This window comes from Hermetia illucens, chromosome 6 (assembly GCF_905115235.1).
Source record: "Hermetia illucens chromosome 6, iHerIll2.2.curated.20191125, whole genome shotgun sequence".
In the NCBI taxonomy this organism is placed as follows: Eukaryota; Metazoa; Arthropoda; class Insecta; order Diptera; family Stratiomyidae; genus Hermetia; species Hermetia illucens.
In genome coordinates, this window is record NC_051854.1 from 63,726,741 (window position 1) to 63,744,668 (window position 17,928).

The 17,928-nt window shown below is 40.5% G+C and overlaps 1 protein-coding gene across 2 annotated transcripts; it reads right to left on the reverse strand.

Annotated features, from left to right (window-relative positions):
- Nucleotides 1-2,736: 2,736 nt before the first annotated feature.
- Nucleotides 2,737-16,220, reverse strand: LOC119658839 (RNA-binding motif protein, X chromosome). 2 transcript variants are annotated; one of them, XM_038066583.1, is made up of 5 exons: nucleotides 15,593-16,220; nucleotides 14,999-15,545; nucleotides 14,726-14,911; nucleotides 14,096-14,265; nucleotides 2,737-3,982 (listed from the first exon to the last, which is right to left on the reverse strand). In XM_038066583.1, exons 1-5 carry the CDS (start codon nucleotides 15,873-15,875, stop codon nucleotides 3,939-3,941), a joined length of 1,230 nt encoding a protein of 409 aa, XP_037922511.1. In that variant the 5' UTR covers nucleotides 15,876-16,220; the 3' UTR covers nucleotides 2,737-3,938. The 2 variants fall into 2 exon arrangements, with proteins under 2 accessions (XP_037922511.1, XP_037922512.1); XM_038066584.1 differs by having other exon boundaries at nucleotides 14,096-14,247; nucleotides 15,593-16,219.
- Between the last annotated feature and the right edge of the window lie 1,708 nt (nucleotides 16,221-17,928).

Consider the following 17,928-nt stretch of genomic DNA (forward strand, 5'->3'; position numbering starts at 1 on the left):
TTCCATACTTTTTGAAACAACTCTGAAATTGCGTTTCATTGAGTAACTTTTAGGGTTATTCTGTTAAGGGAAAGTCGCACCGCGTCCTTAACTATTGTGTTGTAGGGTTACCGTACAACTTAGTAGAATGTAAAGCATGGAACCACTTAAGGTAGCTCCCGGTAAATGTCTGAAAGTAACTAGCAACGCCGCACTTTAAACTTCATAATACTTAGGAAATCATCGCGGTTGTCAGGGGACATTAATGAGGTTCAACACGAAACGGCGGAATTAATTGCAGTCACAAATACACGATTTTATATACACAAGTCATGAAAAAAAAAACTGCAAATATTCAGAGGATTACATATTTTCCCAGACCGAATATCATGGTCCATTAAAATAAATAATGATAGTCATTATTGCTACTGGGTAGTAGAGGTTTTTTGTTAAAGAATTGCGGCTGCATCCTTATCCAGGGATAAAAAATTGATATAAAACTTAGTAAAACATCGAAAAAGTTCTGAATTTGAAATGGAAAATTCTGATTTTGGAATGGAAAAGTCGGAATTTGAGATTTGGAAAAGTCTGAAGTTAATTTAGAAAGATGTGAAATTAGCTTGAAAAATCTGAATTAGATTTGGAAAATCCTGAATCACACTCGCAAAGTCTATATTTGTTTCAGAATTTAAGCTTAAAAACAGCCAAAAAGGTCAATTCTTTGACTGAAGTGAATGAAGAAATTTTAAATGAATCGCCTTATGCGAACAAGGAAAAACAAAATGTATTTAGTTCTTGAGTGGATAATAGCAAGACAAAATTCAAAACCATATTTGCTCCTCTCTCTTTTGCATATGAAATGGCCGATTTGGCAATCAAGTGAAGTTAGTTGCGATTTTGCTGTATCAAACCACGACCAGTTGGACCTGTTGGTGTCGGATAATGAAGTGTAAATACTCCTACATTTAATCAAGGAGTCATTTCAGTTTTGACCATCGCTGTGATAACAGTGAATAAAAAGGAAAAAAGAATGGAAAAGAGCCAAGAACGTATACTTTTTCTGTATGAGTTCACACTCGGTCACAAAGCAGCGGTAGCGACCAGGAACATTAACAGCGCATTTGGAGCTGATACGGCAAGCGAACGAACCAAACGGCGGTGGTTCGAAAAATTCCGGTCAGGCGACGTAAACCTTTAAAGTGAGCCACGTGAACATCCAGGATAACGACGAGCTGCTTTTGCTAGTCGAATTCGACACACGCCAGTCTGTGGGAGACATTGCAGGGAAACTGGGCTTACACTATTCGACAGTTTCCCGGAACTTGCAACAACTTGGAAAGGTGAAAAAAATCAGCAAATGGTTTTCGCATGCCCTATTCTTTCTTGGCACCTTGAGAAACGATAAATACACAGAAATACTGTACCAGACTCGAGGAAATGCACGAGAACTTTAGTATTCAACGGCCGAGATTAGTCAACAGAGATGATGTGATACTCCTTCACGACAATGCACGAATTCATGAATCCAGAACAACAGTTCAAAAATTGAACGAATTGCAGTATGCGACTCTGTCTCATCTACCATATTCACCGGACCTTTCGCCAAACGACTACCACTTTTTTAAGCATTTGGATCATTTTTTGGCGGAACAACAATTGAGGAATGAAGAGGTCATCAAAATTGCCTTCGACGAGTTTATCAACTCCTGAAAATTGGACTTCTACGAAACTGGCATACATGTTCTTGTATCTCGCTGGGAGAAGTGTTTTAAATTGACTGGCACCTACTTTGATTAATTAAATAAATGTTTGTAAGCTTTACAGTCGTTTCAAATTTTAGTACCAAATCGGCCATTTCATGTGCAACACCCTAATGTAAACAGTAAAACCGAAGATATTACGAAATGAGGCAAGAAAATACATTATTCTTTTTTGAGTGTTGAATCCATGTTCTCATTTGTGACACTTTTTTTACTCTTGTCAAAGGCAATTTATTGTAGGCTGTCTTTCCAAAAGTGATAAGAGAGGGGAGAAAATATCTAAAAAAAATCATTAACAAGCAGAAAATTTGTATCTATAGTATGCTCGCTAATATTTTGTGGTCAGGAAAGATGGAAGCAGAAATTTGAAATAGCATTGCGGGATAAGCTTTAATTTATCAGTCGCAGTATGGAGAATTTTGGAATTTCAGAAATATTTTATATAGGCAAGGAAATCGTCCCGTATTATGGGTTATCTGGTGCTACTAGTTTCTGATTGAAATTATCAAATATACGTTGATGTGATTCTCTCTTTGGATTTCAAGCTGCACCTAGTCCTTATTTTTTCATGCATGCAATACAAAATCATTCGGAATTCCTAACCAGGTCAAATCTTCAGGAAAGAAATTTGGAAAGTTTTTGATTTTTCATGGAGCAACTGAATTAAGTTAATTTTTATTTTCATTATTGATACTCACTTCCCTTTAAGCATAGAATGGATGTTATTACATTCCAAGTTATTTTTTTTTGTCATTTTTTCTTTAACTTTAAATAATAAATTCACTTTATTCCCCTTCTATTCATATTTTTTTTTAAAGTTCCTCTTTTAGTTGTAGTTTTCGTATTTTGTTTTTGCAAATGAAGCACGGATATCACGAATCACTTATATTTATTTCTATATCATAAATAACATACAAAATAGACGTCACCGCAATTAATGTATTTTGATATTGTCAATTTATAATTGAAATCAAGGCGAAAACGATATTTAAACGAATACAAAGAAATTAAAATTTCGTAAATGAAATGTCAATCTAAACTTTCAAATTGATTTTCATTAAATAAATTTTTTTTTAATATTACCCACTTTGACACAATAAATTAATCAAAAATAAATAGAAAATTATAGGTCACATCACCCGTCGTACTGTTCATTTTCGTTTGTTTCTGTTTTCATTTATTTTATCAAAACTAAAATTAAAACTTAAACATCTTGAAAGTTCTTTGGTTGTTATGCATTTTAAATAAAAATCACCTTTTCATTATTTTTTGTTATATTTTTTTAAGAATATTTTGTATTTTTTATACTTTATTTATATGCAAATTTAAATTCACATTAAGAATGGATACATCGACATAAATATCTACTTAAACACGTTCTCCATATAATGTGTAGTAATATATGTAAAAAGAGAAACATATGCAATTTATTATAGCCTAGAGTTAGAAATTGATTCTTTTGTGTCGTCCTATATTTCTTACTAATACATAAACGGGGGGAGATATTTAAGGGGTCCTTCCGATGCTTTCAGCAGCACGCCATATACCTGTTTCCACATCAATGACGTTTATCATTTCCACGCCCAAATTCCCATAAGCGCGAGCGTCGTATGCGATGGATACAACGTTAGTCTCGTTTTCTTGCGTTGCATAATTGTAAGCGTAAATCAGAACCGGATTATACTCAAGCGTGGCATATTTTTGTGAAATATAACAAACATTCTTTCTTATGTTATTTTCGATATTGGTATTTCTACACTAAATTAGAGATTTTGTTTGAATCGCATTTTTTGTATAATTTTAAAATGTTTGTCTTAAAATTAAAATATATTTTACTTTAGTCGAAATACAAAAAATATATAGGTTTCTTTCTAATCTTTTCTCTTATGTAGCTTCTGTAAAAGGTGCGATTGGCTCCCGATTTCTTGATATTTATCATTTTATTTCTTTCCAATAATTCCCCTGGACGTTTTTTGGGGAAATGTAATATATATAGGGAATTACTCGTAATGTATAGAGATGTAATTGGCTTGATTTTCTTATAACGACTGCACGGATTATAATATTTGTGTATAGGAGTTTTACCTTTTTTATATGTAATCATTAAAGTCTTACGACCACAAACACACAAAAACATATTTTTTATAGCTTTCTTCGCTTACACAAAACAAATTCCAACATTGATGGGCGGCAAGATGTTCAATAGTAGCCGCTTGCATAGCCTTGTGCGTATGTTTGCGTGTCTAGGATTTTAAATAATTGCATTTGTTTATAGTGGAATTAGATTTAGGCAACAAATTTTACTAAAAAATACTGGTTGGCTTGTAGTGGGTGTTAGAAAGTAGCAATTATTACCCTATAGTAGTTACGTAATAATTAAAACTGTCTCAGAACTAAAAACTAGGCAAATTTTCTTAAGGGGGTCATCCCGTGTGAAGGTCGTTTTCTTTCTTTTTTTAGAAATTTTTTGTGATGAACTGGATAAAGATACAAACACGAATTTTTTTACCAGTCTTGAGCGAGCATGCGTAGTAATTTTTCCAGCACGATAACATCGTTCGTTATTGAAATGCAGAGCAACTTATTCACCCATTTGCAAAAAAAGGTGTTTTCTGCTGCCACACTAGAGGGTGCTATGATGATATTAAAGAAAAAATGTAAACTGCATTTTAATGTGCCTTAACCGCAAACTAGGATCATACAAAGAAATATTGAAAGCTACATTTTTGGTGTCCTGTTAAATTTTTTTTGTGAATTTTGGTGTTTTTCAAGGCTTCTTTAATGAATAAAAAAAAACTACTGAATGAATCGTAATTATCCTAGTTCGTAGAAAAATGTTCCGAATAAATCGTGAAAATTTCGAAGAATTCCGTTGGATAGATTTATGGCTATGGTGGCAGCAGATTTTCAACATGCAGTTTCGAGAAAAACGAGAAAATCTTAACTGACCATTAATCTGCTATACCTAGTCCATAAAACTTAGGTTTCTTGAAGAAACACAAGTAAGCCTTGGCTTCAATTCTTATGATTTTAGCGAAGTCATTCGAACGTCATTTAGACCGATAAATACGCGCTTTATTACCGCGACCGACATAAACCTGGTATGTGACATTTTTCCTGTTCAATACTGTAATTTTCGAACGGCTCCGAATAACAAAAAAGCACTTTGCCTATATACTAGGTTGTTCAAAAACTTTTGCGGTTCGACAAGAGCGGGCGTTGCAACTAGCCAAAATTATTTCTGTTATGTTGGTACACTCTTCATATGAACGTATATAAAGTTTTATTTCAGTTTGTCAATTCATTCTTTGTTTACAAGCTATTTATTATCGGCGTGTCAGAGACTTTTTTTACAATGAAAAAAATCAAATATCATGCAATTTTTATTTTTGGAAGGTTTAAAAGCAAAGGAATTTTATAAACGAATGTTGAAAGTGTATAAGGATGAATGTGAAGAGTCCTTATACACTTTCAACATTAGTAGTACAGTAGAAAGATGGGATACTGAATTTAAACATGTTCGTTCGAGCCTTGAACGCGATCCACGTCAAGGACGTCCAAAAACAGCAACACAAGAAACCGTAGAAAAAATACAGGATATTGTATTGTAAAATCGTCGAGTGACTGAAAGAAATTGACTAGAAGCCCTAGGCATCCTATTGGGCAGTGTAAGCAATATTTTGACGGAAGTATTGGATTTCAGAAAGCTCTGCGCACAATGGGTGCCACATTCGCTAACAATGGAACAAAAACACATTCGAATGCGATTTTCTCAGCAACATTTAGAACGTTTTCGAAAGGATGAAGTGGATTTTGTGAGTCGATTCATGACTATGGGTGAGACTTGGGTCTATCATCATGATCCTGAATCAAAACAAGATTCAAAGAGTGGAATGAACTTGGTTCTTCGGCTCCGAGACGAGTTCGACCAAAAAGCATCAGTTTCTTTAGGATGCGAAAGGAATTTTGTTTGTGAGTTACTTACAAACTGATAAAATAATAAACCAGCTGAAGGTAAAAATTCGTGAAAAAATGCCAGATTTGCAGAAGAAAAAAATTCTTCATCAGGACAATGCATCGTGTCACAAGTGCATTTTGACAATGTCTACACTCCAGGAATTCAAGTTCGAATTGTTGGAGCATCCGCCGTATTCGCCAGATTTGGCCCTTAGCCACTTTCTTATGTGTCTTGTTTCCAGACGTAAAAAATTCATGCGTGGAAAGCGTTTTTCATCAAATGATCAGCTCTTAACAGCTGTGGAAGCGTATTTTTCAGGTCTTTCCGGTGTTCACTTCACAAAGCAATTCATAAATTGAAATCTCGTTAGAAACAGTGTATTGAACTTCACGGGGACTATACTGAATAATAAAGTGTATTTCAAACCATAAAATTGTGTTTTTCTTATCGAAAACTTATTGAACTACCTAATATTCTAGTATGGAAAACATTGATAACTACAAACGAGGTGCGCATTATCTTACTGATCGCAGAGAATTACTTTACATTTACTCTGCCGCCCTCTGTATTATCTCTCTCATAAGAAAAATATAGTGAAATGAGAGAAACTAATAGTCCCTTCAGTATCGTGAAACCCTTATGCCAAAAAACAAACCAAAACTTCTCATTATTCGTACTCAAACTTTGAAGATTAGCTCACGAAAAAAACAACTACATTAGAAGATATTCTTTGTTCTGTGTAATTTAATTCCAACTTTGGTCTTGATATGGAGCAAATTGACTTACAGTGCAGTGCAATAATGAATACCGCTGATTTCAAAGCAAATATCCAATTTAGTGCATGTAGTTTTATGATATCTATAGTTAATGTGTATAACATTGCTAGCTAATGTGTATAACATTAGCTTATTATTTATCTACTTCTGTACTCCATGCTGACACTAGAAAAAGTACCTTTATGTCTTGCTGTACATTGAAAAGTGATACCGAATAGAAATGGAATAGAGCGTCGTTGCATGGCGTGGTTTGTAGCAATATTATAAATTTGTATTCCAGGCCAGTTTTATTGTAAAAACGTTCCATTATTAAAAATTCCAACAGTTTTAGAGGTGAGTGAATTTTTAAAAACATTTTAATGTGCGTTTTCTTCAAGTTGTAGTAAAATCGTTTAATTTACAGTATGGGCAGAAAATCTGATATTCCAGGAGCCAAGAAAGCGATGAAGAAACGGCAAATCATTTGCTTGAAGTACATTTCCCAGGCAGCATCCAAAATCTAATCTCGGGGCCAACAAGTGCATACAGCCCTCAACCGAGACTGGAATCCGGCATGCAAAGTAGTATCACTGGAGCGAGTGAAATGGGCACTTAACTCGTTCCATAGATACAAGTCTGCAGGTCCGGATGGCATCATCCCTGCGCTAGTAATAGAAGGAATGGACGCCCTGGGTCAACACATTCGGAATATATATCGTGCATGCCTAGCACATGCTTATATTCGAATTAAATGGCGGGATGTGAAGGTGTTGTTCATTCCCAAACCAGGAAAACCCACCTACACAAACGCAAAAAGCTTTTGACCGGTCAGCCTAACGTCCTTTCTGCTAAAAGGACTAGAAAGACTAGTGGACCGGTTCATAAGTGATACACACATTCCTAGGTGGCCACTTCACCATAGGCAACACGCCTACCAGAAAGGCAAATTTACGGAGACAGCACTCCATGAACTTACGGCAAAAATTGAAAAGGCGATGTCCGAAAAAGAATTCGCCTTAGGCGCATTCATGGACATCGAAGGTGCCTTCAATTATGCCTCATTCGCGGCAATTTGTGATGCGGCAAGACAGCATGGAATCGAACCGCTGCTAATCAGTTGGATCCTTCACATGCTAGAGTGGAGGAAAATCCATATATCGGTCGGCCAGAAGTCTATTGAAGCAGGATGTCTCAGGGGCTGTCCACAGGGAGGGGTTCTCTCTCCATTGTTATGGCTCTTGATAATGGATACCCTGCTGTGGCTCCTGGAGGACCAAAAAGTCTTCGCGCAAGCATTTGCGGACGACCTAGCCGTAATAATTACCGGCACGTTTGCGGACACAGTATGTGACCGCTAGGAAGACTGGACTAGTTATGTTCACTAGGAACGTCAGGTGGGGCAGTTATACGCTACCCACCTTAGCAGGGACGGAAATTCGGCTGGCACAAACAGTCAAGTGCTTAGGAGTACATTTCGACTCCAAGTTAACGTGGAAGCATCATATCCAGGAACAATATCAGAAATCCTGCAGATTGCTCTTGTGCTGTAGGAATGCTGTAGGTAAGACCTGGGGACTTTCCCCTAAACGGATATACTGGATATATACATCCATAATAAAACCCATTTTGATGTATGCATGCATCGTCTGGTGGCCAAGACTGAACTTTGCTAACAGCAGGAAGCTGCTAACGCAGATTCAGAGACTTGGTTGCCTAAGTATTACTGGAGCAATAAGTACTATGCCGACTGCGGCACTTGAAGCTATCCTAAATTTACCCCCCATTCACTTGGAGGTGAAACGGAAAGCGACCAACGACGCATATAGGTTCGATACCATTGGGGCGTGGAAAGGCGGCCAATCAAACGGTCATGCATCTATCTGGAAATTCCTTGAAAAACATCCGGTAGCCCTAATGCCGACCGATCATATGGTTTCCAGATTCGTCTTTGAAAAGACATACACTGTTGTAATCACCGAAAGAGAGGAAGTGGCCATGAGTCTTTTCAGATTACAGACCTAATAATCTTCACCGACGGGTCAGTCATGGAGGATGAATCGGGCGCAGGGGTGTTCTCGGAGAATCCGATTATAGAACTGGCCCGACCCCTGGGAAAAATGACGACCATATTCCAGACGGAGATATATGCCATTTCATTGGCAGCAGAAGAATCTCTGCAACAGAAATGGAGGAGTCGCACCATTCGAATCTGTCCGACAGTCGGGTGGCATTATTAGCACTAAATGGCAACAACATATCATAAGTGAGGAGTGATACTATCCACTATCTTACCATCGTCAACGGGACATCTTGTATATTAAAATTATTGAAAAAAGTGTTCGTAGATAAAAGCTGAGTCGTTAAGGGGTTTCCGGAGGAATATAGTCAATGTGATTGCCGATAAATAGATCATCAATTATATATAATAATAACAATAATCGTTGGCGCAATAATCCATATTGGATTAAGGCCTTGAAGTGTGTTAGAGCACTTCATTCAAGACTGTAACGATACACTACAGTAACACTGTATAGGAGGAGGGAATGTGTTCAGCATTGCGCTCGCCCGAGATTATTGCCCTGATTTGAATCAGATACTCATTCACAGCTGAGTGGACTGCTAACCGAGGTCAAATTACGACACGAGTTAAAATTGCGATACAAATCTCACTGCCCCGGGTGAGATTTGAACCACGACCGAATTTCTTAGACTTAGATGAAGTATTGGCTTCTTTGTTGACGGCTTTTGTGAAAAAATCTCTTCCACCTTTTAAAATAAAGCTGTTAATAGACATTGGTCTAAGAACCATTTATACGGCCTGTTTTCAATATTTTCGTATTCTACCCTATGAAAATTTTTCCTGGAAATTTTCTTGATGCTACTTGTGGGGCAAAACAAAGGTGAGCTGAGTTTGCTGGGGCTCCCTACAACAGGAAGCAAAGAAGAATTACATGGAAATTTGGAGTCGCGGGGTGCTAGTATTGAGGGGTGTGCACTCCAGTCTAATTCTATATTGCATATCAAAAATCGCGAGGAAGCAGCTGAAACGTCCGCCATAAAACAATGATTTTGCAAGATTAAACGAAAAGGTAAAAGAATTCACGGGAAGGTTAGACGTGTTTAGACACTTGTCTAGTCTCAAGACGAGGGCTAACAAGATCACAGTGAGCAAGAGCTTGGGCGCAACATCTGGATAAAAGTACGCAACAATAGCCAGGGGTAAGGACAAACTCATAGAATCCCTGCGCCTTAAAACCTCCAGGATTTCCGTGGACAACTGGGTTGTTATCAAGGAGGAGGAACCCCAGACAAACAGGCAACCTTTTCTGCTCCGTATAAACGAAGTGTACCTGGAGGCACTGGAACAGGTCGACTGTAAAGTGCAACGCAATACAATAAAGTGCTCCCCTCTGACAAACCGAACAACAACCTGGATTCAATCGGCGCCGCCAACGAGCTATTGGAGGATATGAGGATCGACGATCTGACGGGGATTAACGAATCCTCCACGCAACCAGATCATGCTGAGGGTAACACGGATAAATCTGCAGCACTCAAAATGCGCCTCGGCTAATCTGCTTGTCTTCCTAATACAGGAGCCTTGGGTCAGAAACGACCGAACCACCAAATGACACCAAAGCAAATATTTTAATTTATTCCGCAATAGAGGAGACGCTGATCAGGACAAACCTAGAGTATGTATCCTCGCGAAGAAGAATCTGCACACTTTTCTGTGTTTGAATCTAAGCTCCAGCCAGGGAGGGTGTCTAACCAGATATCCTCCTCAGTTCACAGTTGGATACTTTTCAGTCTAGACCTTGCCGCAGATGTTTCCAAACCCTTCAGAGATCCCAGGAGGATTGACTGGAGAAAGTTTGGTCAAGTAATTAAAAACAAATTCTCCGGTGCGCAAATTGGCAAGATTGCCATGTCAGAACTCTAGTCAAAGTTCGGGGCTCTGGAAAAGGCATTCGATACTGCACTTAAAGTCCCGTGTCCTGCTAAATACAGCAAGAAGACACTACCACCGTGCTGGAATGAAGATCTTTCCAGCCTCATGAAGCTGACCAAGGAAATCTTCAACATCTGCTACAGGCATAAATATTGGCAGCCATATAAGGACTGCCTAAAGAAGTACAAGTCGACCATTAAAACTGCCAAGAGGCGGTCTTGGTTGAACTATTGTCAAAACTTCGAAAGCACCAGCGAATCCGCGACTGTGAATCAGAGTCTTGCTTGGAGGGTTTCCGGCCACCCTAGCCGTGCGAGACTACCAAATCGGTAATTACCGCGACTAAGATCGGTTGGGCTATAAACAGCTTCTCCGCATATAAATCTCCAGGCGCAGATGGCATAATGCCAGTCATGCTACAGGGAAAGGGTCATGCAGTGGCTTGTTGAGATTCACTGGAGCTGTATCTGTTTAGGATACGTACTACAGTCCTGCAGACGTGCACGAGTGGTTTTCATACTGAAAGCGGGCAGATGCGGTCATGAGTCCGCAAAGGACTTTCGACCAATCAGTCTCACCTCTTTCGTGCAGCATGTGTACCTCAAACACAAACACATAGAAACCGCTCTCCACAAGATATCATAATTAGCACGGTTGAGCAGTCACTGCAGTACATGCAGTATACCCTAGCTGCCTTCTTGGATATAGAGGGAGCATTTAACAATGTTAGTACCAACGCCATCACGGACGCCTTGACCAGCATTGGATTGGAGGTGTATCTTACGCATTGGATTATATCCATGCTAAGTACCAGGATAATCCAGTCGGGGACAATCACTTGACCAGAGCGATGAACAGTGGCACATCCGAAGGTGGCGTCATCTCTACGGTGCTCTAGTTAATAGTGATGGACGACATTCTACGAATATTGGACAGCAGCGGGGTGAAGGTAGTGGCGTATGTCAACGACTTGCCAGGGATATTTCCGTCCATTATGAGTGACATCATGGAAAGAGCGTTGCGAAATGTGTGCCTGTGGGCCGCAAGAAGAGGACTCGGCATAAACCTAACCAAAATGGAACTGATGCTATTCACCACCAAGCCAGGGGTACTTGAATTCCACTTACCACGGCTGAATGAACAAAGATTGATTCTTTCCTCCAATGTAGTGTATTGTGATCCTGTAATCCTGGATCCAAAACTAAATTGGAGTTAGAACATAGAACTAAGAGTTAAGAAGGCGGGTAGAGCCTTCTATGCCTGCAAGAGAACCGTCGAAAAGAAATGGGGTCTACGGCCGAGGATGGTTCTCTGGATGTTCATCGCTGTAGTGCGTCTAATCCTAACGTACGGTTCTATTGTATGGTGGCAAGCTTTAAGCAGAAAGTACAATAGAACGAAGCTCAATAGGATTCGAAAAATCGCGTGTGCAGGTGCTGCTGTCCTGTCCGGCAGATGCTCTCAATGTACTCTTGCATCTTCTCCTCCTAGACCTTCATATTAACTACGTTGCATGCAGAGTGCAGTGCCATCAGACTACGTGAGTCCGGACGCTGGACAACGAAGCTCTACGGCCACAGTAACATCGTAGACGAAGTACCTTAGGAAATGTGGGCTTTCCCACGGATTATGGCATACGCAAACTGAACTTCAGGAGAAACTTTGCTGTGGACTTCCCAAACAGAGTGAACGACCGGTGCAAGGTTATGATACAGTATTCTTCACCGATGGATCAAAAATGGTCTGTGGAATCGGTGCGGGGGTTGTCTCGAATAAACAGTGTATCCGAGTCTTATGGTCTCCCAAGTTTCGCGGGTGTATTTCAGGCGGAAGTACTAGCGATACTGGAAGTCTATCGATGAGCACAGCATGATCCGAGCACCAAGCGTAACTTAGCCGAGGATCGATTGCCATGCGACCATTGAATCCATGTTCTCAGTAACAATATCCTTCAAGCTGGTGGGACAGTTCATAAACGCGCGAACAGTCTGGGCGGCACGCTCAAGGTCACCCACCTCTGGGTCCCCGGTCATAGGAACATAGAGGGGAATGAGTGAGCTGACGAATTGGTGAAGCGGGGTTCTGCTCTTGGTAGTCCTTTGCCGGGTACAGCAGTTGTCTCACTGGCGGAATCTACTCGCACTACTTAGTAGCCGCGGGCCTTAGATGGCGATGGCTTACCACCTATGCCAAGCCAAGGAGGATTTGGGCCGCTTATAACAGCCCGATCACGAGAGCTCCTGTGCCAGACGCGTGCAAATGCATACTAAATTACGGCGGTTTGCGCGGGGCACTGAGGCATATTGGACCATGCCGCCAGGCTCAGCATAACCTACAATTCGCATTGAGTCAGGGACTTCCTCTGCGATTGCCCAGCTCTAGCTAGAGTCAGACTACGGACATTCAGCGGCCAATGATACCTACCTACCACCCCTATAATCCGGTAACATTCTGGATAAAGGGGAGTTGAAATAACACATAAGCTCCTCAAAAGGAACCTCAAAAACATTAAGGTTGAGAATATTGTGGTCACGGTAATGAATTTCGAAGGTTACACCACTGACCATCAAGCCATTAGAAACTTTGAAAAAGGCACCTGCATCAATCAAAGATTTACGGGATTGCAGAGATGTCAGGTTAAGGAAAACCAAACGTTCACGATATGTCGAGTAGGGGACGTTCTTTTTAAAAGTTAGGAATCGAGTAAATCTCCTTTGTTCAGATTCAATTGCATCGCAAACACAATTATGGGAAGCGAACCACATTACCGAAGCATATTCAAGAATATTACGGACGAAGAATTTATAAAGGATGACTGAGGAATGTGATATTCATGTATTGATAAGAGAAACGAAGGATAAAGCGGGACAGTTTGAAAGCGCGGCTGAGTACATCGACATAATGTAAATTAAATCGAAGTTTGATGTCAATGGTCATACCTAGGTCCTTGTAAGAGGTAATCACGGCTAAGGGCTGACCATTAAGATAATAAACGGGTGTCGGAGGGGAAACGTACCACTGACTGACTTGACTGAAGGCTACACTGATCAGTAGGCGAACCGACAGCAGAAAACAAAATTTTTAAACCATCTGCATATAAAAGACTAGGACAAGTAAACAAGGAAGATCATTTATCATTCATTTCAAAAATTTTAGAGATCGAGGAAATTATGGATCTAAGTCGGTAGTTTTCGCCCCGGATATTGTCACCTTTTTTGTGTAAGGGTATAATACTAGCTTCCTTCCACATATCCGGAGAAAAACCTTAGCACAAGCTCTTGTTATAAATGATAGTGTTCTGTTGCGGAATTCTAGCAGGACTGAACGGCCAGTAACGTCGAGGTTTCCAAAAAGGAATTCGACAATAGAGGGATTCAGTAGAGGAACGGAGGGTATGTTAGCCGAAGAGGAATCAAATGCTTCGAAAGCGAGGTAAGATGAATGATTGATCATATTCTGTGGGGGAAAATTGCCCCCTCCCTTTTACATATATGGAGAGCCCAACTCCCACTAAAGAAAGCGTCCAAAGTTGAAATATAACTCAAATTACCCCAATTAATGCCATTTCTCAGTTTTAGAACTGGTTCATTTTGACAAATTTATTGGAATTTGTATTTAATGCAAAACCTCGTGTGTACATACAAAGCCAACCAGTAAATAATCAAAATCAAAAAAGGAAAAGTCTACTCACCGTATCCACTGTAAGATCGATCATCGTACTGCTGTTGCTGTGTGTAATCTGGTGGGGGAGCTGTGTAATCCACGGCCGGGGCTCCATACGTTTGACTGTAGTCCTGTGAGTAGCCTTGATACCGCGTATCTTGTTGGCCATAGCCAGTCGAACTATGGAAATTGTAGTTACTGAGAAAATGTGAATTTGAATCATTGGAGAAAAAAAAAGAAAGGATAGTCTCATCATGAATGAAAGCGGATAATGAAGAGAAATTCGATGTTATGAGTGCTCTTTTGAACCCTTGGCTTCCTGTTCCAATTGACAGAGCATGAATGTTTACAGAGAGGACAAGCAACACAGCGCATACTTAGAAGAGCCTCGAAGTATAGATAATTTGTTAGTAATTTTATCCTGGCATTGCAAAATCACACAAAAAAACTTCATTTCATTTTTACTCTACGTATTAAAGGTTAATCTCCGATAAGAAAGTTGACAATCCCCGCAATAGCCCTAAAGTTCCTGTAAACACCTTGGGGTACCCTTAGTGTGCAGAGTGTTGTTTCAAAAAAGTGTCTTCAATGAATCCTTACACGTCAGGGTTGAAATGATAAGCGGAATGAGTAAAGCACATAAGATGGGTGCACTTACTTGTATGTAGAATATTGTGTGTGGTCGTACTCCGTCGACTGGGAGTATCCCGAAGCAGCTGTTGATCCGTAGCCTGTCTGACTGTAGCCATTATATGACGTTTGTGGCGGTGGGGCTGAGTACGCTTGATGCGAGTACTGATCGACGTGCTGCATCTGATCATGATTCTGATAGCCTGAGTGATGGCTAAAGAGTGAATGAAAATAGGAGTAATTAGCGCAGAAGTTTTATAGCCATTTTGTCAATTGAGATTAAGCAATGTCCAATTCGCACCTCGGTATCGTGCTGGTGGAGCTGTATGAATTATGCGCGGAGGAGTGTACAGACTGCACTTGGGGCTGGTGCTTGGGCACCAACTGCCTATTCACGGGACCTTGGTCATAACGTCCTCGTTTAGGTCCTGAGGGACCGGATGGAGCACCTCGCTTTAATGTCGGGACCGGTGCGACTTGCGTGTTGGCACTATGAGCCGGTGGGGGCCGGGACAATCCCTGCGAGTATCCACCACGGCCTCTAGGCGGAGCTGTACCTCGATACGGTTTAGACATGTACATGTTATGAGGGTCATGCCCACTTCCATTTGTGCTTGGTATGTAAGCCCCGCGACCTCTGCTAGGTGGACCGCCACGCCCTCGTGGGTATCCTCGGACTGGAGGTGTTGTTGAGGCTGGTTGGGTTGTAGCCGTCGTTGTTGTAGTGGTCGCTGTTGTGGAAGAGGTTGCACCGGTCGCGGGCTCACCATCCGCGGAATTGGAATTCGAAGTGGGCGCCGATTCTGCTGGCGGTGGCGGCTGTGTCAAGGCTGTAACATATCCATAAGCTAATTAAAAAAGGAGAATAAAAACTGTTCAAATGCCAAAAACTTACGTTGAGAGTGGACTGGGGGTCTGCCTCGCATAGGAGGTCCACCTCCACGTGGAGGACCACCCCTCGGAAAACCCATTCCACGCATAGGCCCACGCATGAGTCCTCCCCGACCACGCATCATCGGTGGTGGAGCCATTCCTCCTCGCATTCCCATCGGGCCGCCACGTCCCATGCCTCGGCCGCGACCGCGGTCAAATCCACGCATCGGCGGACCGCCACGACCCCTGTAACCGCCCCGCATTGGTGGTGGACCTTGATGAGCGGGTGGAGGAGCTCCTTCCATATCAACTTCCACGCTTTGCCAACAAATTTGTTGCACACACTTCCTAAAGGTTCGCTATCGATTTTTCCACTGACGCCTCCCCGTTTGACAAGCCGGCCGCGAAGTCTCACTTTTGTAGGAACTTGGCTTTCAGAACTCGAGAGAATCCTGCGAAATCGACCACACAATGCACACTAAACACACAATTTATTCGTCCAACAACCACTCATTTACTTAATACAAAACTGAAGTCCGGCTTCAACAAATCCGCGGCCAAAAACTCGCTGAACGACACGGCAAAACTCACTTAGCAAAATGGCGCGGCAAGAGCCAAGAAATGTTCTGCATTGAGTGGAATTGGAGTTGCCGTAGATGTAAGACGGCGCGGAGAGTCGCATTTGACAGCTGGTGGTGCTAGTTCAAGTGCTGATTGTAAGATGGCACCACATGCGTTTATCACAAATATAAACCGTAATTCCGTATGAAATACTTATTAGAGAATTTTGCATCAAATTCAAATTGTTTATTGAGCGTTAAAACGGTTACAATGGGTGTAGCAAAAGTTTTTTTTTCTTTTACTTTCTTTTTCATATAGTAGTTCAATAGTGCATCATGTTTCACCAAATATGGCTATGATCCAGTTTATCTAGCCGATACCTCATAACTAATGGCAGAGAAGATAAAGTAACTGTCGGTGGTTTGAATTAGGAAGTAGTTTGTCTTAAAATGAAAGATTACAATAGACGATATTCTTCCTTTTTATTGGCTAAAAGTATTTGGTAATATCATTCCGGTTTCAACTGCGAAAGCGACAAGTAGTTCTCTTTGCAAGTGTTCAATTGTACGTACTTAAATTTTTATCTTAGTGTACCGTTACAAAGTGAATTCTTTTCATTTTTAATCAAAGATTTCACATTCTTTCGGAAAATAAGTTTATCTTCAACTAATAAAAAAAGGGAGGTTGAATACAACCTCCCAGAAAACATGTTCCTAAGGGATAAGCTTAAAAGACGTAAACTGAACCCAAAAGCGGAAAAATTCAGCACGCCATCGATGCTTAAAGAACCTAGTACTAGTGAAAATTACTACAATGAATTAGCTGAACAAGACGAAAACATGGATGAAGGTGAACAAAGTGCAACCAGTGAAGCTCCTAACCCAGCTAACTCGACTAAACAGATATTGAAGGTAAAAGTCCCACCTATAACGTTTCCTTCGCTTCCGCGTGAAAACATCATCAAAATAATGGGAAACCTTAAAATTGAGGATTTTAACATTAAATTGATGTTTATCGGGCAAAGACTTTTGCTTAACAATATGGCTGATTATTCTAAAACCTACGATCATTTAAAAGCAATTAACGCTCACTTCTTCACTCATCGCCGAGCCGACGAAAGACCAGTTAAAATCATTTTATCGGGACTGCATAAAATGCCGCCCAATGAATTGAAAAATCTGCTTATAAACGAATATCAGTTGGCAGTACTTGACGTGAAGCAGTTCGACACTGATAAAGCAGGTCGGTTTAACTCATACTATCTTATTTTCTTCGAACGAGGCACAAAGCTCAGTAATTTACGAATGATCAAGTCTATATATCATACTATGGTATATTGGAACTATCATTCACGCAGAAAATCTGACCCAACTCAATGTCGTAACTGCCAGCTTTACGGTCACGGATCATCTCACTGCCATTTACCACCTAAATGTCTTATCTGCAGTGGCGATCACTTAGTCTCAGAGTGCGATGTTAAGGAAACTGAATCGAATCGAGTACAGTGTGCGAATTGTAAGCAACAACATTTGGCAGACGAATATGACTGTCCTAAGCGAAAAGAATACATTGCGTTAAAAAATCGAATTTCTAACCGTTCGCAACCGAATAAACGACAACCAGGTGCTGATTATAATCTCTCGCAAGCTAATTTTCCACAGTTAGTATCCACAGTTGTAGCTCCTCATAATCGATCAAATCAATTTTCTAGACCCTTGCCTTCATATAGTAGTGTAGTTAGAAATAATCTGAACTCAAATCGTAATAATGCTAACATCAATGTACAAACAGACTTAT

Excerpts from the sequence above, each read along its gene's own strand:
- LOC119658839 (XM_038066583.1), bottom strand. The coding sequence starts at position 15,875 with ATGGAAGGAGCTCCTCCACCCGCTCATCAAGGTCCACCACCAATGCGG. Across the intron at positions 15,546-15,592 it reads ACCCCCAGTCCACTCTCAAC|CTTATGGATATGTTACAGCC; the intron begins GTAAGTTTTTGG and ends TTTTTTAATTAG. Across the intron at positions 14,912-14,998 it reads TCCACCAGCACGATACCGAG|CCATCACTCAGGCTATCAGA; the intron begins GTGCGAATTGGA and ends TTCACTCTTTAG.